Here is a 27368-nt window from a genome sequence, read left to right as displayed (position 1 = left end):
TGTCCAGAGAAGGGCTACAAAGCTGGTGAAGGGCCTGGGACACAAGTGCTGTGAGGAGCGGCTGAGGGAACTGGGGGTGTTTGGTATGGAGGAGGCTCAGGGGAGGCCTCATTGCTCTCTGCAACTGCCTGAAAGGGAGGTGCGGGGAGCTGGGGGTCGGCTTCTTCTCATAGGAAACTAGTGATAGGACGAGAGGGAATGGCCTCAAGTTGTGCCAGGGGAGGTTCAGGTGGGGAATGAGGAGACATTTCTTCTCAGAAAGAGCAGTCAGGTGTAGGGACAGCGTGACACAGAGGTGGTGGCGTCACCGTTCTGGGGGTGTTCAAGGGAAGGTTGGACGTGGTGCTTGGTTCAGTGGGTGACAGTGGCAGTAGGAGGATGGTTGGACCAGACGATCTTGGAGGGCTTTTCCAGCCTTTATTATTATTTAATTTATTTATTATTCTGTGATCCCGTGACTCCGCCTCAGGCCCTCCCTGACGAGGCCCCGCCTCTCCCCGCCCCGCCCCGCGCTAGCTCCGGCCCGTACCAAGTCCCGTCCCCCCCCGCCTCGTTCCCCCCCCCAGCCCACGGGCGCAATGGTCGGGGCGGGGCGGGCCGGGCCGGCGCTGGGCATGGACGCCTTGCTGCTGGCGGCGGCCGCCGCTCTCCTCGCCGCCCTCCTCTTCCTCGCCGCCCGCTTCCGCCGCCGGCCCGGGGCAGGTGGGTCTCGGCTCCGGGGCTTCCCCCGCTCCCCGCCCCGGGGCCTCTCCGGTTCCCTCCCCCCCCGCCTTCCCCGCCCCGTTGCGGGGGGCCCGGTCCCCTTCCGGCCCTGCTCCCGCCGGGAGGGGAGGGGGGCGTCTCCATGGCGACCGCGGGGAGGGGAGGGGGCGTCTCCATGGCGACCGTGAGGGGGGGGAAGCGCCTCACCTCAGGCCTTCCCCTGAGGGAAGGGGGGGGGGGGGGATCTATTGGGGATCCCTGGGGATCCCCTGGGATCCCGCGGCCCCCCGAGGCTCTACCCCCGCATGGAGCCCCCCTGTAGGGAGCCCCTGCTGGCGGCTCGGCCCCGCTGCTCCCTGTAGGACCGTTGGGGGCGGCGTTGAAGTGTGTTGGGGTTCCCCCCTCAGAGCCTGGCGAGCTCCTTTTGAGACCTCTGAGGGGAAAAGGTTTCCATAGGATCCCTCCCCAGCTCGTCCTGTGGGCTGTTTTATCCCCTGGGATCTCCTGGAGCACCCTGCCAAGCGTCCAGCCAAGCGTGGAGTCAATATTCCTCTCACGCACCCGCAGGGCCTCCCGTCCTGCCTCACACCCAGCCAGCGTTACCCAGATTTTGCAGAATTTGCCCCATTCCCCAGCCAGCCCCGCGCTGTGGGGACGTGATGATGCAGCACTTCCAGGCTCCCAAACACCGCTGATTTATCGCTGGGCGGCCTGGGGCTGTGGGGGAAGCAGGCTCTGTGCTTTTAGGGCTGGGAAAGAAGTCAGATATTTCTTCAGTAAGCTCGCCGGCACGGCTGCATTTCCAGAGGGAACGAAGAGAAACTGTTTGGCTGCGAGGACTCGTACTCAGATGTTTAGCCAGGACAGCCACTGAAGCCTTTGGTTATACACTAGCGCTAGTTCCAGAATTTGGGGTGTTTTCTGCTTGTTTCAGGTTGGTTTTGGTGTTTGGGTTCTGTCTTGGGGGGTGAGGTAGCATGGGTAGTTGTTTTTCTTTTTCTTCTTTTTTAAAGGTAAAAAACCAACAGTATAGACATAGTCATACTACCGCAAGAGCATGTGCTGGTAAGGACTTTGTGTTAAAACCAGTTCTTACGGATTAAAAACTGAAGTTTCCAGCATATTTCTTTCACGCTGTTTCTTGTACAGACCTGCTCTAAATCTTTCGTTCTCAGCAGCATGGAAGCTGATGAAATTTCGTCTGGTTTCTGGTTACTTGGAGCTGAGCTTCTGGTAAAAGCAAGTGATGAATGTCCCAGAGAAATGAGGCTGCTGGCGATGTTTTATTTCCTCAGCTTCGCTCGTATCGTGACTTGGGCAAATCAGATGCTTTGAAGCTGGGGAGGATTTCTTCTTCTCTTCTTTTCAAGCGTATAAAATTCTAACTGAAGTGAAGGCCAAACAGTCATTTTAAATTATCTGAATTCTCAAGAAGCCTCAATGCTATTTTTGAGCAGCCTGGTTAAAATTAGCTTAGATTCAGAATGATTGTTTTGAAGTTGCTTTTTCAGTGGCATCTTTTTGATACTTTCAAATCGGTCTTGCCTATTTTTATTGTATGGTTTATGAAAATATGCTACCTGAATGTGTTGATTTCTACCTTTTTGAAGTTCTCCACAGAATTTCAGTTTGTGGGGGTGACTTTATTCTCCTTGCACAACAGAAATTATTTCTCAAAACCACTGGGGCCGTGGGGTATTTAAATTTTTGCAAAATTCAGCCTTAACCAGGAATTTGTTTTCCCTTTCCCATCTCTTATGTAGAAAGTGGAAGCTGCTACAGTTCTGCTGGTAAACCTGTCGTATTGCATGGAAAGGACGTGAAACCAGGGAAGTTTGAGCTAGAGAACGGGTGGCAGCTCGCTCTTTCCTCGTAATGTCTGGGGCTGCACGGTGATGATGACCCTTTATGCTCTCTCTTACAGATTTGCTCTTACAAAGTGCTGTAGAACAGACTGCTTTAGCTAAAGTGGGAGGCTGATGATGGCAAGAGGTATATCCTGTAACTTTGTGTATCTTGCGAGAGGTCATTTCAAGCAGCACAGTGGTTCCAGCGCTGTCACGCCTGGGCTTGTCTGCTGAGAACAGAAAAAACGCAGCCTTGCTGCCCTTAACGCATGGGTGGCGTATCTTGTTGTGACCATGCCCTGGTACGATAAGCAGCGCCGGGCAAAAATACCTCTTCAGGGACACCTAGCAGGCTTCCTTCCACCTGTTGCATGTTGAATCCCTTTCTCATCAAATTTCGCAGGTCAGGTTAGCGCGGAGGTAAAAGGCACCGGCGCGGCGGCAGGAAGTCCGGCCGGCGGGTGAGGGTGCGGCAGGTGGAGCTCTCCCCGCTGGGCGCTGCGGGACGAGGGAGATCACCAGCCAGGAGCTGTGTCTTGACGGACTGCCTCGAAACTTGCCAGCCCAGGTGTTAACGCTGGTGGACCTGCTTATCTGTTATACCTAAAGATAACGTGCCGCAAGGTTATCAAGGGAAAATGTATTTGCTCTGAGCAAGTGGAAATCTGCAAAGCTTCAGAAAGGAGCAGGTTTCTAGCTGGGGGGATGTAAAGTGAGGTCTGAAGAAGTCTGGGCTCTGAAAGGTTTCTCGGTATTCTTTGTAATGAACGTGCTTCACATCCACTTTAGGAAAGAGTTCTGCTTTCAGAGCAGGGTTCTGCTCTGTTTCTCTTTGAGAAAGAGCTCCGATAGCGTGACCACGGTCTCACAGCTGCTGCTGTGCACTGACTGACAAGTGGCGTGAAATAATCAGCTACAGCCTGTGCTCTGTGCTGATCTTTCTCAAAAGGCAGAGCTCCTCTCAGCACGGCAGCGAACCTCTGTCCCCTGGAAGGAGGTGTTCCCTGCTTTTGGAAAGGCTGAGTCACAGAGCGGAGAACCTAAAGCTTAGAACAAAAGCTGAACCGAGCTTTGAAGCCCCGTCCATTTTTCCAGACGTCTGTTGAATTTTCTTGTTTGTTTGTAATGCCCGTTAATTGAGGGCTTTATCTAATTAATTTCGACTGGCCTGCCATTCTGCAAACCGTCAAGCAGCTCCTGGATCGGCTTGCCTGACCTATATAGCGCCGGTCATTGAGTTTCACTGGGGTGGCTCTGTATCAAGCCTGCTCGGCTCTTGGGTGACTAATGGCTGCGTGAACCAGCTAGCCTGGGGTGCCGCTCGGTCTGCGACCTCTGCAGCTACAGGAAAACAAAGAGCGAGGTGTCTCCAGATAATCGCGGCGGCCCAACCGCTCCCTGCGCTGCGGGAGTAGGGGGAAAAACATCAGGGTCTGACCTGCCAGCAGGTTATTCTTGACCTCAAATGTGACAGTTCTGAGAATATGAACAGGAGGGTTTTTGAGAGTATTCTCTCTGCTGTTTGAAACCGCCAGTCACACCCTCTGTGTTCAGCCCTAGTCATCTGTGATGCTTCCAGAGCAGAGGCAGGGGGAGAGGGAGCACGTCCAGCCTTCTAGGTGCTGGGAGGACAGGAGCCACGTGGACACGTTGGCCCCTGGAGAACCGGACGGGTACACGCATGTTACACGTAGATGTTGCTTTTTTCTTCCTCCTCGTGAAGGGTGGGAAGAAATGCCAGGACTAACCTTCGTGTTTTTCAGGTGATTGTGCGGGTGAATGCTTTGCAAACAGAAGCTGTAGGCAGGAGGGGAAAAAAAGATGTAGTAAAGCACACCTTTTTCTACTAAATGACGGTTTGTGGTGTATAGGTGTCTTCTGCTGTTAGTCTGAGTGCTCTGGAGGGCTAAAAAGATAAGTATTGTCCAACAACTGCCTTGTAGATCTCTCTATTCTATGGGTCAGCTTTGGTGACTGGTTTCTGGTTTGGTTTTTAACTATCTTCTGAGCCCTGTTAACACTGGTCAACTGTGAGAAATTGTCAGGTCACCTGGAGAGAATTAAATTGAGGAAACAGATAGCTTTGTTCACATGCTCTTCTCTGTGAGGGGTAAACACCTCAGCTTGAAATGACCGCGTGGCTTATAAATAGGTTCCTCCCTTACAAAATGCTCAATGGCCTCTGTTTCACAGGATGATGGGAACGCAAACCAAGCCCCAGAATGAGTGAGCGTTAAACCTTCGCAGCTGGTGCGCTGTGCAGGACCACCTTTGGCAGTTACTAGCATCGAGACTGAAGCTTTCAGGTGAAAGGATGCTGAGGTTTGAATGGCAGGGCATCTCAAGGATGCATTAAGAGAAATATTACGTGTGTATAAGAGGTTCTTTTTGCAGACTAAGAGAATTTCTGGCACTTTAGTAATGTCCCAAGTAAGCAGGCTGCTGTTCTGCAGCGTAATGCTTCCCTCCCTGCTGAACAGCGTTCAGAATAATCATTAGCATGCCACAAATAAGCCTGGGCAAGTCTTGAAGCAAAACGATTTGATCCCTGGAGCCTACGCGCTGTAATTTATTACGGACCCGGTTTGGTCGACAGACAGAAGGAGGGGATGGGAACGGGAGGGTGACAGCAGTGTGACAGCGCAGTGACTCAATTCCAGATGTCACGGTGCTGCAGTTAGTGCTGAGCGCTTGCTGGGGGACTGCTCGCAGCATGGTTGCAGCAATCCTGAACTCTGCTGATGGCTTTGCTGGCCAAATGCTTCCCCCGAGTGCTCTGCTTTGCAGCCTGTGCTGAGCTCGGGGCTGCTGCAGCTGTGTTGTTATCAGCACCGCCGTCTGCTGCTTTGAAGCTGGTTGAGATACCCTGAGACGAGCTGCAAGCGCACCTTTGATCGTCATGCAGATGCAGTCATAATGAATGTTATTTTCTGATCGCAGATATGCTGATAGTAGGGTGTTGGTTTTTTTTAGGAAGGCATTGTTTGGATCAGCGGATGCTGGAGACTTGGCTGAGCGTGGAGAGCATTTTGTGCTCCTGCTGGGACATCACAGAATCCAGCCAAGCACAAAAATGTGTCCCAGGTTTAAGTAAATGTTCTGCAGCTTTCGGAGACTGTTTGAATGCCGAGCTGAATGAAGGCCCTAGTGGTTAATTCTTTGCAGGACCAAGCAAGTAACAGCATACACAAATATCAGTTACTCTTATCGACGGGATATGCAAAGCGGGTATCGAGGATGGTGATGTTTTATCACCATCAGATCGTTTTGGCATCAGTACCGTAGTGGATAGCAGTGGGATCGTGGAGGTCTCAAAAAGAACCTGTGGGGTTCTGCAGCGAGCCCACGGGTCGGTCACTTGCTCTCTTGCTGTCCCACAGCTGTTCCTCGCTTGTCAGATCTCAATTAACAACAAGAATATGCAGAGGGGGTGGCAGCAGGAGCTGCAGGGACCTTTGGAGCTCTGGACTGATTTCTGCTCGCGCTCACTTTCCACACGTGGATTTGTTGGAGATGTTAGATCGGTGTGGTAGGATGAAGATTCCCCGTGTCTTCGGCTATGTGTGCCTGTAATTTGTGGTTCTTGCTTGCTGTTCAGGTTTAGTTTCGGGTATGCTGATTTACATATTCCATAGTGAAACAAGTATGCAGCCAGGCTTGAATTCAGATGAATCTACTGCTATGTGGCGCAAATGCAAAATAAAAAAAATAAAAATCTGAATACTGTAGAAGGGAAGAGAAGTACTTCTGGGTCCTGCCTTTTGTAAGTCAGAAATGACCGCCAGGCTCACCATGTAAAGGGAAATATTTTCAGGTGGAAGGGAGAAACAGATTATTTGGATCAAATATAGGAATTTATTGAACAATTTGGGTAAGGATTTTTTATTTTTTTTTGAGGATGTGGTCTGACAAACATTAGCAGCACATAGCTGTAGTATTTTCTTTAGTGGTCAGTACAGTGGTGCAAAACTGACTGGTATCGGTGCATGATTCTTCTTAGTCACAGGAAAGCAACTTGCAGGTATCTCCTGCCTCTCAGGAACAAAACCACGAGAGTGGAGAGACTTTCTGTCATTTAGAAAACAGCACTTAGTAAATAGTATTAAAGAAATAAATAAAAATAGTATCTAATAGTACAATTAGAAAATAGTACTTCTGATTGCCAGAGTTGACTGGTGAAAGGGCAGCTGTAGCAAGCCGAGGTGACAGCGCTCTCACCGATTTGGTTTCCCTCTTGCAGCTGATGAGGAACCCCAGCAAAATGCGGCGGCAACGGCAGTGGCCAGACCTCGGCCCCACGTCGAGGAGCGGGGAGACGGGATGCCGAGGCGCCGGAGGAACATGGGGAACCGGCTGCTGGCCCAGAGGAGAGCACAGCAGGCAGAAGAGTGGGCGGAAGGTAAAGTTTGGTTCAGTTCGTCTTCCAGCCATCGACATGGACCTGAGCAGCGGATGTTAGGCTGCAGTTGGCTCCTGAAGAAAAATCTTGGTTTTAGCAGCTTGGGAATCATTTGCAGCTTGACTGTGATCTGTTTGGCTTTCTAATTTCGTTACTTGCTTACTAGAAACTGCTTTTGTATCTCCTCAGAGCCGTGCAGGTTAAATTTGGGTAACTAAAATCATCACCTTGCACTAAAATATCAAGCAGTAGCAAAGTATTGCTATCGTGCAAGGTGGTGGGGAGCATTAATTCCCCACTGACCTCTGCAAAATCTGGAGTTTGCTTTCTGAGAAGCCATCCAGTTGGTGACAAGAACCGAGCCTGCTTAGCTGGGATCACCCCAGACTGCAGCATTTTGTCTCGCTGCTAGCAGATTGTTGACAGCGAGTCCTCCGTTCCTGTGCAGGACCTACAGTTAATAGCTGTATTTTTAGCGTGGTCGTAGAGAAGAAAATGGTAATAAATAACACCTTTCTGTACCCCGCAAGTCCCACTCACTCTTCCCGTGAAAATTCACCCATTATCTCTGTTACTCTTCGGAGACGTTATCACCATGACTCCTCTCGCTCTCAGGTTGTGGGTGAAGCGCTCAGGGTTTCCACTCAGGTGTAGGTAAAAGTGGACCTTGCTTCGCTCGCACTTGCAGTGGAGATCAGGGTGATGGTTTTGGCCTGCGCTGGGTGGGAAACGCTGAGCACACATTCGCGTGAGGCCATGATTAGGAGATAATTGTTCTTTCCCCCCCCCCGGCTTTTCTTGTCTTGCAGTTGAGAGAAGCTCATTTTCCGCTCACGTTGGCAGGTAAACGTGCTCTCCGAGCCGGTCGTGTCCAACGGTTGCACAAATGGAAAATTGACAGGCCTGAACTTTTCAACTTTGCTTCTCTCTTTTCATGTGATAACGTCCTGCGAGGAAAATGAAATCAAAAAAAGCTTTCCCCTTAAACTCCAGGCATCAAAAGTTTCAATGCCAAAGGCCGACAGTGAAGCTGTGAAAGGAAAAGGCTTATCTTGCTTTGTCACCATAGCTGTAAAAGAGTCTGTGTCATTGGGCTTTATAAATAATTCTTTCGCAGCTTCGCTGTACATCAGATGCAAGTGCTACAGCTCTTGCATGAAGTTTTGAGATGACGTTTCTGTTTATTTTTATTTTTTTTAAATTAAAACAACTTCTTGTTCTTTTGTTCTAACTTCTGCATGGTTTCTGTGCTTTTTTTTCCCCATTCATATGCTGGGATGGTTTCTCCCAGTGCCATAGCACTGGTGCACAGCAGTAACACCAAAGCCTTTGGGGAGTGAGCACAGACATCAGCGGGAGAGCTGCGGAGAGAAGCTCCTGTCCCTCATCCTGCCCTGAGGTGCAGAATGGCTCGTGGCAGCATTATTTGGGATTATCTCCCTCCGATACAGATCGACTGGGTCTGCTACACGGCCGTTAGCCTGGGCATGAGCTGCCTGTATTAGTGTAGAGTATTTTTTGTTTTTTGTTTTTTTTTTTCACCTAAGGAAGGATGAATTACATGTTTTGAAGCCCACTCTGTGGGTGTGTGGCAGGGGCCTGGGATAACTTCCAGATTTGTTTCCTCCAGGCAGGGGCCACGTGCGTTTTCGCTGTGTCACTGCCACGTGGAGCCGTTTTGTCTACTGCCTCCACTTACCCTGCTGAAACAGCGAGTTGTCCCAACAACTCGCAGAGTGTTCTGTGTGTAACAAAAATCAGTTGGCTCACATGAGAAGAGAGCTCGGGGTGCCTGCAGTGGTTTTCAGTCACAGACAGCATGGGCCCAGCTGGGGCACTCGAAGTTATTTGGCAGAGCTGAGAATGAGCCCGCCTGGTTTCGTCAGCCCTGCCTTCTAAATGTGCTTCAGAAGGCTTCCAGGCATCTGCAGCTGGAGAGGATTTTTTTTCTTTCACTGTCAAATTATTTCTTAATTTGTTACAACAATTTTATTAATACATTTCTGATCCCTGTGTGGGATTTCCAGCCCGAGCCTGTGTTTAGCGTTGAGCAAAGCTGCGTGATCCTGCTCTGTGCCATCCTGATGTGTGCCCTAGGTCAGCGCAGGCGTAACGCCGCCGCTTCCCTGCAAGATTCCTGGCACAGACCTCGGGAAGGGCGTGAGGATCTCCAGGCCATATCCGTGTTGCTGCCACAGCCGTAAAGCGCTGTCAGGTGGGAGCTGCTGCTACCACCAGAGCACTCTGCTGGCCAGGAGCCCGTTCTGCTGACTCTAGGAAACATCTCAAAGCAACTCGTGCAGGCTTTGGAGTTGTGGTTAGGGTGAGGGTTCTCTATTTTTCCAGCTAACAATCAGATTTCAATTCCAGAACAAGCCTAAGCTTTGGGGGTACAAAAACTAGCAGTTTCTGCTGCCTGTGCTAAGTTGTGGCAGAACTAAAATCTCTCTTGGAATAATGAGGCAGGGGGAACAAAAACTGGCAGCAGGAGCAGAACTTCAGAAACTTTTAATTGTCCCGTCTGTAGTCGAAATCTTATTTACTTGCAATTCTGGGTAAGGAGGAGTCATTTAAAACGAACAAGGATAGCAAATGATGGTTTTGAATATTCAAATCTCTACACATTGCGAGCAGAGCTAAATCAGGTTGTAATTTCTTCCTGTAGCTTGGGTGGGGTAAGGCACCTAAATGACTTGCAGGTTGGTAGAGACAGAAAAAGCAGAGGGGGAAGCACTAAAAGCCTTGACTTTCCTACCAGACCTGCAGCCCACGCCTCGTGTGGGCTCCTTATTCACGGCTTCCACGTGGGCTGCGCTGCACTGTGGGGGCAGCCCGCTCGCCGGGTGCCCACGCTGGCTCGGTTTGGCTGAGTAATGTTTTTCAGTGGTTAGCAGAGGACCCGATAAGGTCACCTCTTGTGAGAATACCAGCGTCTATTAATACCGGCCCATGACCACAGATTGACGGGGAGATGTTTGTAACTGGTGACAAAGTAATTCTCAAAATGACTTGAGACCCCCTGAGCTGGGTTCCGCCGACGCGACTTGCAGGCAGGCTTAGGAAGGTGGGTTTGGCTGGCTTAGAAAGATGATTTTGGCTGGTTTGTGGCGCCCAGCTTCGTTCTAGTCATCACACTGCTGTCTTTCCTGCACCCTGGGGCAGTCTTGGAGACTGCCGTACAGATCTGCGTGCCTCAGAGGACGTCTGCCCTGCTACAACGTGCCTCTCTGCCTTTCCCTTTGCAGTCTGAGTCTGGAAGGAGAGCGGTCGGTGCTGGAGTTGTGTGTTCCTGTGGTTAGCTCGCCTCTGATATCCCAGCTAGCAGGCTTGGTTAGCTCTGGTGCGGCTTAATTTAAATTGAACCCAGACAGAAGTGGCTTTGTGGGGCTAACTACAGCAGAGACAAAAATAAACTTACTGCGAGGCATAAAAGGGGGGTGGATTTCAGGCGTTAATCATTTAGGGCAGGAGAGGCCGAGCTAGGGAGGGAAAGGGGATAAATTGGAGTCAGGTTGGGGATTGTTTGTGGCAGGCAGCAGCGAAAATAAATAGCAGGAGCCATTTATCCCATCTATTTGTTGCCTGACCCTTGTCTCTGGCTCTTGGTTTTGCGTGGCTGATGTTCTGCGTGCATCCACTCGGACTCTAATCGCCTTTGGTGCACGCAGGGGCGTTTTGTCAACAGCTTTTATTTGGTTGCTGTTTATGTGCAGCGAAAGCGGTCGTCTGGTTCTGGAGCTGAGCTGGCACTTCCAAAGCTGCTCGTGGTGCCTTGAAGGCTGCAAGGAGCTCAGAGGTGACGGAGGAACCTGCCTTGGTGCTGCTTCTTACTTCTTGGAGCAGAAAGTTCCCCGGAGTAAAGGCTTTAGGGCTGCAGTTTCCTATCAGGCCATAAGAAACTTGCAGGGATGAACTTCTAACAGCAGCTGTGGTTGGATCGCCTTGATCCTTCCGTGGTAAAAATAACGAGGAGGATGATCCGAGGCAAATGCCTTTGCTTGAGGGACTGTTAAACATTATTTCTGACAGCGACTTTGTATAGACACGTAGTGAGAAAACCTGCTTGTCTCAGCGCATGGTACAAAGAGTTTGTGGAGAGACAGAGGCGTGCCCGGGCAAATTGCTTCTCCCAAGGGCTGTTAGTCAGCCAGCGAGGGGGGCACGGGTTTTCCAGTCCTGGTTTTCTGTCACTTGGAGTGGTGTCGTGGGTGAAAACCGGCTGCTGACGCCCGTGGAGGGGCCGGTTGGGGTGGGAGGGGAGGAACGTGGGCTGAAAAGTGTCACTGCTCCATGATTTAGGGCAGTTATAAAGAAAGGCTGCTTTAAGAAGTGATAGCGATCTCCAAACCACCAAGCAGAGCAAAGACCACTGGGCATCCTCTGGGTGGAAGGCTTCGGTGGCTGTCAGCAGCGAGGCTGAGCTTGGTGGAGAGAGAAACGAGAAGAAAGAAACAGAAAGAGAAGGATGTGCCCGAGCTGTCTGCCACGGTTCCAAGGACAAGGGTTTGGTTTTTGGAAGGCACTCACCTTCACACCCCACAAACTTAGCTGATTTGGCTGATTTTAGCTGATTTTAGCTGATTTGGTCAGTTCTTTCCCGTGTTGCAAAATTAAAATAAAATAAATGGGATTTTGTGTGCATTATTATGTTTCAAATATGTATTTTAAAACAAAGTAGGGACTGCACCAAAGGAATAATCTGGTTTAATCAACAACTTTTATTCCTAACTGAAGTAAACTACAGACTGTCTGCTTTTGGCGGCCCTGTGACTCGTAAATGTTAAATTTCAATACATCTGCATGCCTTTTCAGCCCTGTACATCAGAGCACAGGTATAGGAACACCCAGCACAGTGAATGTCGGGTTAAATTTAATGACTTTACTTGCACAGAACTGATAATGTTAAAGCCAACAGCTTTTGATAGCCCCATCGTAGCCTCTAGCTTGTAAAATAAGAAAAAAATAAATAAGGAAAAGCCGTTTGTTCCAACATAAATTAAATTGTAAGGTCCTCTTGTCTTCTGCTTGGCAAAAGTTGGGCATCAGTATCACGTGTTTTACTTTAAAAGTATTAATGGCTATTGAGAAATAAATCACAAAATTGGAAAGAAGAAGTCTTTAGAAGATTAAAATACGTAGTAATTGGCCCTGTTACAATGCCTATTACTGCTTTTCTTAGCATCTAAATCCAGCATTCAAATCTTACGTCTGAAAAGATCTTACATGAATGTTTTGTGCTGGTTTGGGGGGGAAAATAATATTAAATTATAATCTTTATATCCACTTAGTAGTGGATGGTGTACGTAAGAATGTGTCTGTGCTGGAATCTGCCAGAATAAGCAGCAGTTTTTTTTTCTAATTTCATGTCATATTGCATCTCCCCATATTCTGGCTAAAAGATCGGGAAGTTTTATCAAGTTGTAAACGTTGCTGTGGTCCCATGGTGTTCCCGCGAAACAGCTGGTACTAGAACTATATTAATAGACATAACTGAAATAATTTTAGTGCTTAATCAGTAGAAAAACCTTTCTAGTACAGTTAAACTTTGACTACTGATACCCTCACTGGTAAATCAGAAGTTAATTTTGACTTGCTCCTACTCATACAGAAAGACTCGGTGCTATCAAAGTATCCACAGCGTGTTTCTGCCCTTGAGACATCTCGAGTGCAGATGGCGTGTAGGAGCTGTAGGTGTGTGGTTTCTCAGTTATGCCATATGGCTTGATTTAAGAGCGAGCTTGAAGTCACTTGTTCTGCTCGGAGGGGCTAACGTCCTTTGTTTACTCTCCTTTTTCTGGCCTAAGCACAGGCTGATTTTTGTGGCTTCAGATTAAGAAGCGGATGTTTCATTTGGTTCCTGAGCTGGACAGCCACTAGAATTAAAAAATAAAGTTATTGCTGTCCCACTGCAGCGCTGCGCTGCTCGAGAATGCCCACACCTTTCCATATGGCTGCCTGATTCCCTTCTAGTAGCTGGTGTCGTACATCTATTCGATCTTTACAGCACGCATATGTCTTCTGTCCTCAGGATGAACCATTTGTTTTGCCTGGCATCTCCCCCCCCTTTTTCCTATTCTGTTTTTTTTTAGGTGTTGTGTAAATAGTAAATCAAGCAGCTAGCTGTGCACAAAGAGCTTTGTGTGAGTAGCAACATCCTTTCTGGTGGAAAACTTCCAAAACTAAAGAGGAGGCAAGATGGGATTTTTGATATCGATGTCAAGGGCAACCAAAATATATGATGGGGGTTATTTCATTTGGAGTTTTTGCATATCCTGTACACGGTAGCTGGTAAATTCCTGTCCTGATAGAGAACATCAGCACTCCAGTACACTTTCTTTTTTTAATGATATTTGGAAGTATTTTTAAAAAGGACTCTAAATTTCAAGAGTTTCAGACATCTGTTTTGACTGTTAACTCTCTTGTTGTCCTGCCTCTTATGTCCAAAGCATTCAGGAGAAACTAAGGAAAAACTCGTGGGTTTTGCTCAGCTAGCCACCAGTTTGTGTAAATCAGGATGCGGTGGTGGTGTGAAAGCGGCACCGTAAGTCAGACCTTTGCTGCTTTGTCTCAGAGCTGGGAGCTGCTGGGAATGCTCCGCAAGCTCTGGAAATGTAGAAATAGTTGCACTGAACTCTCCAGAGGTGGTCCAGAGCATCTTGAGACCCTGATGGCAGGTGTCTCCTCGTGTCACACGCGAGCAGTTCGGGTGAAGAGGGTTCTGTGTGCCTTGAGGTCTGGTGTTCTTTACCTGACTGATAAAGAATTGGGAACAGGTCCCTGCTGAAAAACTGCTTGTGTCAAATGTGGAGCGCTAAACTTCTGTCCCTTTCCTGCCACAGCCCCACGTACGTCCCGGAGCTGCCACGTTTTAAGCCATCAGACGAGCTGCACAGGGCACCACAGAAAATCACCCTTCAAACAAAACAATTTTTAGCTTCAACAGTACAGAGATGTCTGATGTTAGGCTTCCTGAGCGAGTACAGCGGCAGGCTGGTCAGCCCCACTGCTGTGGGTGGCAAGCTGCTCTCATAACACGTGAGGACAATTAATGCAACAGGCCTCGCATCACAGCTGAAGCACACGAAGTACCGCGGACTGACCCCTCTCAGGTCTGCTATTGTTAGCGGTAAGAGTGTAAAAAAGTGACTGTAGCTAAATCGATAACTTCTTTCTGGTTTTGGATGCTTTGTGCAGCAGCCACCCTGCTTTTTTTTTGGTGCAGCCGTTGTGCTGTAATAACTAATTGATTCAGCAAGCCCTTGTGCCAAGAGCTTATACCCTTGTCAGCGTGTTTGGGTTTATTTAGCACGTGTTAATTGCACCCAGGTTTAGCACGTTGTTGACCTTTCATGCCAGACTGAATCATGGGCTGCGTCTGCATCGCTGCCTCTTGGCTTTTGGTCGATGCGATCCCATCCACTAGAAAAAAAAATAGGAGGAAGAGGAAAGCAAATGTTACTGAACAAAGGCATACTTGATCCAGGACTGGAAAAGTGCCTCGCTACGCTTCTGCCTGACCTCTGGCTCAGGTATTTTTAATGTAGATGAAATCTGAGAAGCACTCAGAGCTTTGGGTTGAATAGTATCATAGATAGCATTTTATATTTGTGATGTTTTCCAGAAGTAATGCTGTAAAGAAGAATACCTGCATTAAACTGTGAATTAGGAGTACTGCCTGCTAATGCTGGGTTGTGCTCTCGTTGTGTTTGGAACTCCCCTTGGCCTAGTATTTAAAAAAAAAAATGAAGTTCTTTTAAGGTTCAGCAAAATCATAGAAGCAACTGTGTCGACTCTGAGTGTCCCTGTTGCACTCGGTTATGGTGGAGGAAGGGGGAACCCTTTTGATCATCTCAGAAATCAGATACCAGCGTTCCTCTGAAGCCCAAGCTAGCGAGCCTGCCTCGTATTAACTTCCATATCCTGAAAACAGCTAAATTACTTGAGAGCCACCTACACAGCTCTCAATTACACTTGTTTCTGTTGATGTGTCTCGGTGGCTTAACCATAGCGCCATGCTGTGTATTGGAATTAGTAAAACAAAAGTGTTTCAAACCTAATTCTGCATATAAAACGAAGGGTGAGTGTTGTTCGTATGCTTCTTTAATAGCAATTTCTCTTGGTTCCTTAAAAAGGAGGGGGGAAAAAAAAGGGACTGTGGTCTGTGGAGGGAGAATCTCAGCTGTGTGGGGTTTGATAAAGAGTGGATGATCTCTCTTTGAATGCTGCGATCAGTCTGCAGTACTCCTGTGGAAGAATCAAGGACTCATTTACACTAGTGAATAACGTGGCCAAATGCTCGCTAAATATTTGGGGGGGGGGGCGGTGAGGGAAGGAAATGACTTTTTAAAGCTCTTTAGCCTTGGTTAGCCCCAAGGTGAGCAGGAACATAACGCATTTGCTCACCATTTGAGCACGACCTTTCATATCCCACAGCTGCAGAAATCCTCTTTATGAACAACCACTCGTCATACAACGGTGAGCTATTTGTGTATAATTTTGTTGCAGTCAAGCCCAAAATTTGCGCTGCAGGGTTGTTTTCCCTCCTCCTGTAAATGTTAGTTATGCCAAGCTACAACCAGTGGATGAGTGGCATGTCCTGAAATCCCCTTTTTGGATGGATGAGTTGTGCTGAGCTGAGGGAAGATCTCTGGAGCTGGGTGAGGAGCAGTAAAGATGCGCTAACAGTTGTCGGTATGTAAGGGAAAGTTTATCTTCTAATTGTGGAAAGCAGGAAACGTTTGTAGAAGTCTTCCTTCAAAATATCAAGTACATTTTTACCTCTGGCTTGAGTGAGTGTTGCCTTGTTATTTCTGACTTTGTGGCTTTGGCAGTTCTGTGTGAATTTCTTTTGCCTTTTTCCATCTAATAGGTCTTGTCTGAAATACATGTGTGTCTCCTTTCCATCTGCTGCTGCTTTCCTAGGAAGCAGTGAAGTTTCTTGAACGGGCTTTTCACAGATGATCTAAATGTTGTTGTTTGCTCTTTAACACCATCTTGCAGAGGAAGACGATGCTGAGGAGGTGCCAGAACTTCAGGTATCTGGGAAAATTGGAGCAAAGAAGCAGAGGAAATTAGAAGAGAAACAAGCCAGGAAAGCACAGAGAGAGGTAAGCATTTCCTGCCACGTATAAAGCCCAGAGCAGAGCCTGAATCGTGATGCTTGGTTAAGAACTGGTACTAACAGACACCCAGGAGAGACAAAGGCAGCATGATCACTACAACTGTTACGGTTTTGTTTTAAAAACATAAATGGAGCTTTTTATGTCACATCTCAAGGCTGTCACTCGCTGGCTTGCTACTAGGTTCTCTGGAATTCTCATGGGGAGGAGAAAGGAGTTACTCCTGGATGCTCTTTACTGGCTGTTTGCACTGGCTTGCAGCTTAATGTCAGTGCTGTCTGCCCTTAAGGGGAAAAAAAAAACAGCTCTCAAGCCCACGTAGCATTGTTGTAAGACTGGGTCTGCAATCAAAGCCGTGGGCAGTTGTGAGTAGTGGTTCATGTGCTCTCTTAGTGGGAGGACTCCCTACAAGTTTATCCACGTTTGCTGTTCTGTTGGAGGGTGGGGAGATGAAAAGCAGACCCTGTAATCTGCTGAAATCTATGGTGCTGTCAGTTTTTGCTTGAAATTTGGCCGTTAAACAGAGGCAAAGTGTACGTAGCAAGCACACGAACTTTTCGGTTGCTTGTTCTTAAATGTAAAGTGTGTAAAACTACTCATTTAAATACTTTTGCATTTCTTTTTTCAATTTTGCCCACCACGTTGCTGTTAATTCCAGGGAGGCAACAGGTTTTCTGAAACTTACTTTCTGCGGTGTGCTTGTGGATGGCTGCAAGTTCGCATTCATTTCTTCCAGTTTTTCTACTTGTTCTTTTACAAACTCGGTATTGTTCTGTAAGGGGGAACGTGGGGTTGCAAGAAGGGGGAACAGCCCTGAAACAGCCTTTGCATAACTGAAGGTGAAGTGCACAATGGACTGAATGCATCTTTTTTTAAAAAAAATAAAAGTGTTTATGACTACGTTTCTAATATGTAGAGGGTCCAAACAAAGCCAGTGAGATCCATGCTGAGAATTTTAGAGTAACCTGAAGTTTAAATGCCATTTCTCCTTTACACCGGTGTGTTCTGTAGGTAGGGTGGTTGGTAATAAACAAACTAGATTGTTATATAAGCTTCCATTACGATCCTTTTCTCACTCATTCTGTGCTAACCATTTTGTCATTACTTTCCGTATTCATTCTGTTTAATTACCCTCTTTTTTTGTGGAAAATTTGAGCAAAGTTGAATGAAGCTAGTTAAGCATCAGTTGGTAGAGTGAGGAATTTTTTTTTTTCATTTTAGAATGTGCTGATTTTTATTTTCCCATGTAGACAAATAAATTCCTTGGTTAGGTCTTTTTTGCTGAAACATTCAAAGCCACAAATCCTCCATTTCAATGCCTTCTGCTTGTTCTCTTAACGTATTTTCAAATTTAAGTATACTGAATAGGCTAAAAACAACTTAAAAAATCTCTAAAAAAAGACCCTAAGCACTTTTTAAAAAAAAAAAAAAACACCTGTCTTTGCTAGGTTTGGTTTAAAATAATAGTAAAATGATTTCAAGACATCTTCTTTCAGGGATTCTCCCAGGTTAATGATAAAAGTTTGAATGTATTTGGTTTTATAGATTATCCCACTCTCCTTTTTTTCTTCACCTTACAGTCTATTGTAACTAAATTTTAAGGGAAAAGTCGTGTCATTCCCTCATATCTCTATACAAATAATTTCATATGCATGTACCCAGCTTGAAAATGCTTATTGAGAAGCAGATAATGTAAGGGTAATTTTAAAACTTATACAATATTAAGTATTTTGAAGGTCTGGGGGGAAAAGAAGTTAAATCATAATTACTTGTTTTATTAGTTTTTTTAATTCTGGAAGATACATACAGGAAGATAGTGAGAAAACTCCCCATGGTCTCACAATATGAAATTACAAAATCTATATTCAGGAGGATTAAAGCTTCTCTTGCATAACGCTACTTTTTTTTTTTTAAGGCTGAAGAAGCAGAGCGAGAGGAACGGAAAAAACTTGAGTCAAAGAGAGAGGAGGAAAGGCGGAAAGAAGAGGAGAGAATACGTCTCGAGGAAGAGCGACAGGTGGGATTGGTTGTATTTATAGATGGAAATTCTAACCAAGTTGGTCTTTGAGATTGCTTCTCTGTAAATTCTCTAATCAGAATTCCCTTTGGTTTTCAATACTATTGCATACATCTTTTATTAGTTTTTTTTTATTATTGCTCCGTTTTATATGAATTGCAGTAATGCTCGGTGAGTTCAGCTGTTAGGTCCTAGCGTTGCTCCGCCAGGTGCTTGGCAGAAGTGAAAGCCCCCGCTCCAAACACCAGTACACACGTGTAGCAGCGAGGACTCGCCCGCAGTCGAGGCTAGGGCAAAACGAAACCCGTTCTCCTGGCAGTGGATCCAGCAGCCTGCCTGCTGCAGCTGTATGCCATAGTGGCAGATTCGGTGGTCAACGTGTTACGTTGACAAACATAGCTGTTAAAATTGGCTGTTGGTCTGTCTGGGATCTGTCTCAGGGCGAATATATGAAGAAAGGAGTTGCATCAAACTGCAGGAGAAGTTCCGGGGGTGCCAGCTTGGTGACTGATAGAAGCGTGGGTATCAGAATCGTAGAATAGCACAGGTAGGAGGGGACCTCTGGAGGTGCTGTGGTCTGTCCTCCTGCTCCAGTGATGTCCAGTCACAGCAGGTCGCTCAGAACCTTGTCCAGCCAAGCTTTGAATGCCTCCACGGATGGAGGTTTCTCAAGCATGCAGGGCCCCGCTTGCAGTATTTGATTACACCCGTGATAAAGTTTCTCATGTTGCAACTTGTGCCGGTTGCTGATGCTCGTTAGCTCTGCCTGCCTGACAGCTGTAACCAGCAGGGCAGAAAGCGAAAGACGCTAGCAACCGATTTTGCAACTGTCATGTAAAATTATACAATTTTATTCTAATTAAACACATTTGCATGCACTTCACAATTAAAGATTTCTAAGCTGTGCGTATGTCAAGGTGTGTGTTAGCAGGAGTGACCCAGAAAAACAGATCCTGTGCGACTGAAGTACTTTTGTTAAATATCTTCATCAGTGGGGGTGGCAAACCTGTTTCAAAGCTGCTTTGTGTATTCTAGGCATCAGTGCTACTGGCTGAGAACTAGGAAGGAGCTTTGTGCTCCTTGCTGCTTGAGCAAGTTGTGTGGTAGCTCTGCAGAGCGCTTCTGGAGGCGAGGACCAAGGTGTTCTGTGCTGAATAATTGCTGTCCCAGGGGAGTAGGGCCGCCAGCTTTCAGTGTGAATTCTCCATGATACTTACATGTGAATGGAGATCTGTCTGTGCTGTGTTGTGAGCAGATTTATTTTAACTTGTTCTAAGCAGGAATTGTATAAGTGGGGTGGGTTGTTGATAACATTTTAAAAGAAGAAAAGACATTTTTCCCTTCTGTTGAGGGATAAAGACATTTTTTAACAATCTTTTTTCCGTACGTTATGCACATATGAAAGATCGCATAGATACGATCTATTTTTTCAAGGGACATTTTACTCTGGTTATTCTCCAAAAAATCTTTTATTTCTTGAACTCTGTCTTGTTCCCTTTTCATCAATAGAAGGCTCCCAAATTTCAGCAATTGATTTGTATGAGGAGAATGTCAGTTCTACAACACCAGGGTACATAACAGGGTCCAAGACTTTGGCTTAAAAAACTTAAAGAAAATTCCAGAGGACCAAAACTGCAGTTCTGAGGAAAGATGTACCAGTTCAGAAGTATCTGGCAGTGGCCAAGGCGTAACCCTGAGGTTGGATAACTCATCTTGGCTAGTCTGAGCCACTGCTGTGCGTAGCTGAGCTGTTTTGTGACACAGAACCATCAGGCCTGGCTTCCTGTGGATCTCTGTCTCCTGCTTTTCCCCTGCTCGTGCAATTTGATAGCACCAGCTTCTGCCTTGTGGTCCATGTGACCACTCTCCTTTTCTCTTAAACCTTCCCGTTTTCCCCCCTTATACTTCCAGCACAGAAAGAGACAAGACGAGCTCTGGCTGCGTATAAAGCACCCATCTGTTGCACATCCTGCTTGCTGTGGGACTTGTCCATCCTGCAGGCCAGAGCATAAGAAAGAACTCAGATGGCAAGTCTTCCTCTAGCAGCGTATCCTTAAGTGCTTTGTCCCCACCCAGCTCCCTGACTTTCTAAATTATTTTTCGTAAGATTTTAGGAATTTACTATCCCTGAAACCCTGAAGAGTTGGTTGAAATAAACTAGAAGAGCCCAATGCTCCGGAGGGAATCAGGAGGGCACCCTGGCTGGGTGCTAGCATTGCTGCAGTGTCACTTCATTTAGAGGAGGCCAACAAGAGGTCAGTTCCTTTCAGTGGCAGCCAGCGAGGCAGGGGAATTACTGATCAAATAGCAGTTGAGCTTGGACAACCTGTTCCAAGTGGGCTGTAGCCCAGGACAAAGATGCTATCCTGGTGATTCCAAGTTTGGCCTAGGGTTTAGCAGTGCAGCTGGCTGATCAGGATCAGTCAGCCACGGTTGAGGAGTTGAGTTGCAAATAAGGGCGCGATTCTAACTAGGTAGAGATCTTTTCACACAGAAAGTGCTTATTAACATATTTAACTTTTTTTTTTAGTTGCCTTCTGTTCGGTTTAGGGCTGAGTAATTTATTTTGGTTGAATGAGAAAAATGTCATTTGTTTTGGTTTTTATTTTCAATATTCCTGATAAAAACTGTACTAAAACACTTTAGGTGATGGCTTCCGTGGCTACTTAAATTCTATAATTTTAACTTTTTTTTTTTTCTGGGTAGTGTCTTTCTCCCCAGTAATTTTTATCAGAGCAGCAAACCAACCCACCAGGCTACATCACAAATGTTATTCTGCTACTCTGTAAAAGTGTATGCAATTGTAATTATTTTTCGCCTGGGTCTAAGGTTGATGATCCATTTCCAGTGCGGATCAAAGTAAATGTCTCTGACAATATTTAATACTCTTCCTCAACTGTTTTCTAATTTTTTTTAAGTCTGTCTTCATCTGAGTCCTTAACAGGAAGCAGAACAATTCAAGACGTGTACGTGTTGAGGCTGTGTTGCTTGAGTTCCTGCTTCAGTCAGCCCCGAAAGCAATCTTACAGGCAGCGTGGTAATAACAAGACTTCAGTGCCGGAGACTTCACTTAGTGATAGGAGGGAAAATGAACTAATAGATACTTGATTTCTGCATGTGTAAGCACAGCCTGTCTTTATGATCATAACATTTTATCTTTAAAATCTTGTTGCAAACTGATTGTATGGTGTAAAAGATGCTGCCTTTCTATTCCAGGCCCGCATAAGAGGACGAGGGATCATTGGGGTTTTTGTTTGTTTTTGTGGAATATGTGGAATGAACTGTCATTCGTACATTCCGCTAGAGAAAAGATTCGTCATTTCCACAGCTAACATTTTGTCCCCGGTAATCTCTTGTGGACTGTGCATTTGATGCAACTATTCCTCTAGATAAGTTTTAAGATGGAAAGGCAAAGTGACGAAAGGTAGCTCGAGTGGTGATTGATAGTCATGAAATTACAAAACAGACGGTAGCTGACTACGATCTTGGAGGCAGCTTGGTTCCTGACATTTCTGTAGTTCACATAATCCCACGGAGCACCAGAAATTTAGAGTTTATTACTGAAGTTTGTCTGAGAAATGTTACGGTTGTCAGATGGCTTCATTATTTTTCCCTTTCCTTTTCCAGTACATCAGGTTATTTCTGCAGGTATAGTGACAGCAGGAAATCTGTTCTTAGTTTTTATTTCTTTATTCTCCTGCACTTCAGGAAATGTATTAGGACCAAGGATGAAGGCTTAAGACTTCCAGAATAAATGTCTTAACTGCATGAATTGGCCATGTTCTCCTGCTGCACATTCGAAGGTTGGAATTCAGGCTTTCACATAAATTTGGTGGCTAGGCTTTATTTAATTTAAATACAAATAAATTTAGTTACTGTATTTAGAAGAGAACTTAAGTGATGAGCATCCAGTCTCCAAACAGCTTTGTTAGCTAAACTTCAGTTAAATGTTGTGTTTTTTTTCCCCAACCTCTCTCCCAGGAGCTGTTACCCAGATTTTGCTAACTTCTGTGAACGCTGAGGTTGGCTTTGTGTCAAGGAGAGCTTCCTCTCAGCTGCACCCTTAAACTAATGGCTGAAACCTATCCAGCAGCACTGCGTTATTCCTGCCCCGTTAAACGCTGCCTAAAAGTTTGTCAGATAAATGAGGGAAGCCAAACAGAGGAGGATACAAAATCATGGTGTAGATCTTGTAGAAATCCCCCAGTGTTGATCTTTGATAAAGTCACTGGGACTGTTAACCCTTTCACATGCATCCCACGCAATGGTTTGAGACATGGAGTCTAGTGGAAATAATGAATTCTCAGGTCAGATGAAAACCCACTTTCCTCTATATGCAAACAGACACCTCTCTCCAATTATTTTGGGGCAGTTCCACGCAACAATGTGCAAGTGGGAACTATAGCTTCAGGGGGGCTACGGGGGCTAAAATCTTACATATTCTTGAGAAAAATAACTCCCTGGTTCTATTCAAATATATTTGTATGCACATATAAATAAAATGTGGTTGCCCCTTGGCTCCAGCGTTGCGGACCAGATAATATATTTTTAAATTCAAGTTTCCTTTCCAGTGTTCTGCTGACCTGATTGGCTATGCATGCGAGGAAGCTCCTTTATAATTGGCATTTGCTTCAGCTCTGCTTTACCCTGGGGATTTCCCTTTCACTCTTGGAGTTTTTTAGTGGTGAGATGGTTTACCAACCGACACCTTATCAATGAGAGCGAACTTCCTCTGATGTTGCAAAACAGTGTCTCTATACAAAGCCTCGCATATTGCTCGCCTAAGAGCTTTTTTTTTTTTTCCTGTGCACAGGGATTTTTGTAGATTTTACTCCCTCAGCCTACCTTTGCTCTGCTAAGGAAACTGCTTATGCAGATGCAAGGCTCGTGGTGCTCTCTTCTACATTAAAATGCAGCATTGCACAGGGTGTGCTGTCTGCAAATCCGTTGCAGTGTGAACTGCTCTTGAAACACAGCTTGATACAGTAGAGAAACTGCCGATCTTCCACTGAGCAAGCTATCGGTGGTTGTGAAATAAAAGGCCACAGTGGGAGTGGGGTCTGGTGTTTGTTCACTGTTTTATTAAAACAAGGTCTGTGTTGCTCAAGCACAGCTGTGCCCAGAGTTTCCAGAGTCAGGAAACCTCGTTTAGGCTTTCTGCTTTGCATTTAAGTACCTAAATAAAAATGGGCTGGATCTTCAAAGCTGCAGGAATGGAGGATCGGATAATGATCCCAAGGGTGCTGCTGGAGCTTTTGGAGACTAAGACCCCGAAGTTTCAACTCTTTGATTTGACATTTAATCGTGTAAGAACGGGTACCAAGTTTCAAAATGTTGGATTTTTTTATTCTGTGTAGTATTATGTGAACATCAAGGTGTGTGTGCTTCTCAGCAGAGGCTTTCACTAACTGGTTGGCATTTCAGTCCCCTCCTCATCCACAACCAGCATGGTTCTGGAGGCTGGTGGAAACGACTGAGCTTCAGCTGAAGCATCAGTTCACACGCTTTCCTGAAAATTAACTTCTTTATTAGTACAAAATGAAAAGCTTGCAGCAGACTCTCTCTGCTCTGATTTTGGTGGGATGAGGACTGGTAGAAACGCTTATTCTGCCTTTCTAAAGGTTTTATTTTCTGTCTGAAAAGTGGCAAGGGGGAGGAATCTCAGAAATCAATCTGCTGTGTCATATCATTTACTTGTAAAGTCCCTGTTTGCTTCCTGCAGGACCTGCACTAACAGCACAAGAACTGGATGTTAAATGAGGGGGGTTTCTTTGGTCCGTGAACCTCAGAGCATTTGGCATAGGAACCGATGTGCTTTCCCTCATTCTGCCTGTAAGAAAACAGCTACAGAGAAGGAACAATTGATAGCAGTTGGTGAATGAGGAGAGTCCAGTGTCTGCTCTACCTTCCTAACTTGCAGTGAGATCTCTTCCACCTAGCAGTAGAATAAGCTGCCTATAAACGATGTGTTTGTCAGCAGCTTGGCCCTTTATCTGATTTGGAGGAGCCGTGGTGCAGCACACAACCAGCAGTTTGCTCTCAGGGAAAGCTGCTTAGGTGAAGCTCTCAGAAAAGCTACTTACCATGCAGGCCGATATTGCTTAGTGCCGGTGTCACCTTAAATGGGTTACTGCCTTGAAAGCTAGCAGCTGGTCCAATATCTTCCTGCTGGACAGTACTGTAAGGGTCCTCACCCTTTGTTAAAAACAGTAATGCGTGATAAACCTTCAAAGGCTGTAACCCCTCAGCCAGCCCAAACAGGACGGTTGCTCAGGAAGCATTCCCAGGATCCAGCAGGCTTTGTGGTCCCAAGAGCCAGGTGCTTCCAGCTAAAAGTGTGAAAAAGTTTTCAAGTTCCTCTGGGTTTCAGCTGATAGAAGGCTGGGATCTCGTGCAGTTGGCACAACTGATGTTTTCGATGTCACTGAGATGATCACTGAGCTCAAGGTAAGAGGTGGAAGGAAGGCAACGATCTGAAAGGAGCCTCATGGCAAACCCAGGTCCTCCGTGGGCAGGGGGAACAGAGGGAACCTGCAGAGCAGTGGAAGGACAGGGTGCAGTGGGAAGTCAGAGCTGACCACATCTGGTGTAAGAAGGGCGTTGAAAAGTGTCTCCCAAAGTGCCAGAGGTCCACAGGCTGTGTGGGACTTGGGAAGCTGGGTCTGTGCCATGCAAGGTGTCAGGTGAGACTCACAGCAAGCAGGCAGAGTTGGTCCAGTAGTGATTGATAATGTGGCTGTTTGGTCAGAGAAAGCAGAGGAGGAGGAAATATTTGAGTGATTCCCTTTTCTTTTTTTTTTTTTTCCCCTCCTTCTAATAAAGACGTGATCAGAGTGGAAGAGTTTGTCCTTCAGGTGCGTTACAGTAAAACCGATCGAAAACAAATCCACGCTGTGGCAGGCCCCCAGTTTGGGTAAGGTTTAGGTGGGTGAGGACAGAAACGAACGCGCTTCAAAAAAGAAAAAAAAAAGCGGGCAGCTGAAGGTGAGCATCAGCAGTTACCAAATTTCCGTGCTGCTGGGATTTCCCCAGCACCCCACCCATCACCGAAGGGAGGTGGCCCAGCTATTCTCTCTCCCCTAAGCACACATGCATTACCACTTAACTCCACCACAGTTAATATGAAATTAGAGTGGGGAGGGGCAAAGAAACCTGACGAGTAAAGATGTGGGGTTTTTTAAATTCATATCGGAGCTGAGAGCCCCCGTATGACTTGCATGAAGCCATACACGGGTTCTGCTTAATCAGTAGGCTCAGAGTGTTTCTGGGGGTTTATGCATAACCCACAGGTTGTTTTTCATGGGAATGCAACCTGTGTGAATTTGACCCTACACCTTGCATGTAGCTGCTGTATGCCTAGCAGTCTCTCACATGCCCAAGTGTGATGGTGGAAAAACTAGCTAAATGTCCTGCTAACAGACAGTGGGGTTTCAGCAGGGTTCCCCCTGCCCAGCTCCCGCTGCTGCTGCTGGTTGCTTTTCCCAGTGCAGTTGTACAAAGTCATCTCTCCTTTTGCTTTGAACCAGTTTACAGGTTGGCTAAAGCCTTTTCTTTCTGTAGCTCGTATCGTGGTTCAGTTTAGGCAGTAAGGTACGTGAGGCAGTGCAGGGAGTGGCTGGGTTTTGAGCTGGTTGATGAAAAAGCTTCTGGAAATACTTAGCGTTATGGACGCCTCTACCACCAGCAGGAACCACGAGGCTCGGAGGGCTGACATGCTGTAGCTATCAAAGCAGTGTTGCAGACCACCTGGAGACACACTGCTGATCACAGTATGAAAATTTAGGATCTGGAAAACAGACTGATTTGGGCTTTTAAGGAAACCACAAATGCAGGACTGGTAGCTGAGTGCTTTGCCGGTCTCACAGCAGGCACACCTACAAATGTGTGTTGAAAATGGGATTACTGATATGAGCGTGCAGGTATGCTTTGAAAAAAAAATTAAGGTTAAGGTTACCTTCAAGCAGGTAAGGAAGGTGGGAATGGGTCTTGTTTGTTTGTTGTTAGACCTTCCAAACAGGAAAATAGTGCTCAGTTGTTGCTCTGTTGTAAATCAGACATTGTCTTTTTAAATTTTTTTTCATAGACCTATCTAGAAGTTATTTGGCCGAGCACTTTTCAATTTTTGCCATTTTTTTCTCATTTCAAATCACGTTAAATCACAACTTCTGTAATAGACGGGGGGAAGAACCTTATTCTCGTATTTCCAGGATCAAGATTCAATTTGATGTACTTACAAGAAAGAACAATTGCTGTCGCTTCCAAATGAAATGCAGTTATGTTGTTCTTGGCACCTGTAATGCAAGGAAAAAATTACTGCTGGGCTTTTGCTAATAATCATTATGGTGATGAATGACCCAGAAAATGGTCTCGTTTTGTCTCAAGAGCTTCCTCAGATCTGTAATTTATTTTTTTTTCCGATGAGATAGAGGTTAAAAACGGCTTTGACTTTTCAGATACAGTAAGATCCTCTTAGTCCTGCTTTTCTTATCCTTGAAAGTTGTTGACATTCCTTTTTGTAACTTCTTAGGAGTTTGGTTAAATGTGATTGGGACTTAATATACTTTCTCTGCAGTTTTAATTGAAGAGCCACACTCCCGTGCCTATTTCTGATATCCTGCTGGGTTCTGCCTTTACACAGTCTCTTTTTCAATACAGACATTTTTCAGTATACTTGATGACCTGTTCCTGTCTCTTCCTGTTTTAATGGAACAAGTGTTTGCTTTCGAGCCATTTAGGGAAGCAATTACCATATTAGTGTCAAAGATGCAGTGTGACAAGTGTTTAGGAATCAATACAGTTGTTCTTTAGCAGGTCGATTCCTGTGCTGATAGTAAAGGAAAGCACAGAGGCTGTCGCTGAAACTCGAAGAATTCACGTTTCTAGGTATCCATCCTCTGCGATGTGATAGCAAGCAGAGGCTGGTGGAGCTGGGATCTCATTGTCCTGTGTGCTGCACAGACATAAATCGCTCTGCAGAAGAAACTCATGTAAGGAAACCTTTTCCTTCTGGGTGAAGATAAATGTGTAAGTTTTTGAGACTAGCAAAAGAAATTTTGAAAGAAAATCATAGAACGCTGCAAACTGATGAGCCCCAAATCAAATCCTGTTCTTATCCGACATACTTTTTAAGTAACCTATCACATTAAAAACTTTACATTGCAGTTTGGCTGTGGATGAGTGACTCCTTCTACATTGCCTAGTATGCATCACCATTTCACTGGTTTGGGGCTTAGAGTTTTCTGGGTCAGCAATTTTATTTTTTTTTTTGCACATGATTATGAAGA

The 27368-nt window shown here is 46.0% G+C and overlaps 1 protein-coding gene across 2 annotated transcripts in view; it reads left to right on the top strand.

Moving 5' to 3' along the window:
• Positions 1–545: 545 nt before the first annotated feature.
• The window catches only part of DDRGK1 (DDRGK domain containing 1), a 38859-nt gene continuing 12036 nt past the window's right edge, over positions 546–27368 (top strand). For both annotated transcript variants that reach the window (XM_080588820.1, XM_080588819.1), the window contains exons 1-4: positions 546–702; positions 6790–6948; positions 15949–16055; positions 17983–18084. In XM_080588820.1, the coding sequence (XP_080444946.1) occupies positions 579–702; positions 6790–6948; positions 15949–16055; positions 17983–18084 (492 nt within the window). In that variant the 5' untranslated portion in view covers positions 546–578. The remainder of the gene's footprint in view (positions 703–6789; positions 6949–15948; positions 16056–17982; positions 18085–27368) is intronic.

Source organism: Anser brachyrhynchus (genome assembly GCF_964034855.1).
Source record: "Anser brachyrhynchus genome assembly, chromosome: 4".
NCBI classification, from domain to species: domain Eukaryota; kingdom Metazoa; phylum Chordata; class Aves; order Anseriformes; family Anatidae; genus Anser; species Anser brachyrhynchus.
The sequence above is the reverse complement of the archived record's forward strand: the minus strand, read 5'-3'. Positions and strand labels throughout refer to the sequence as shown.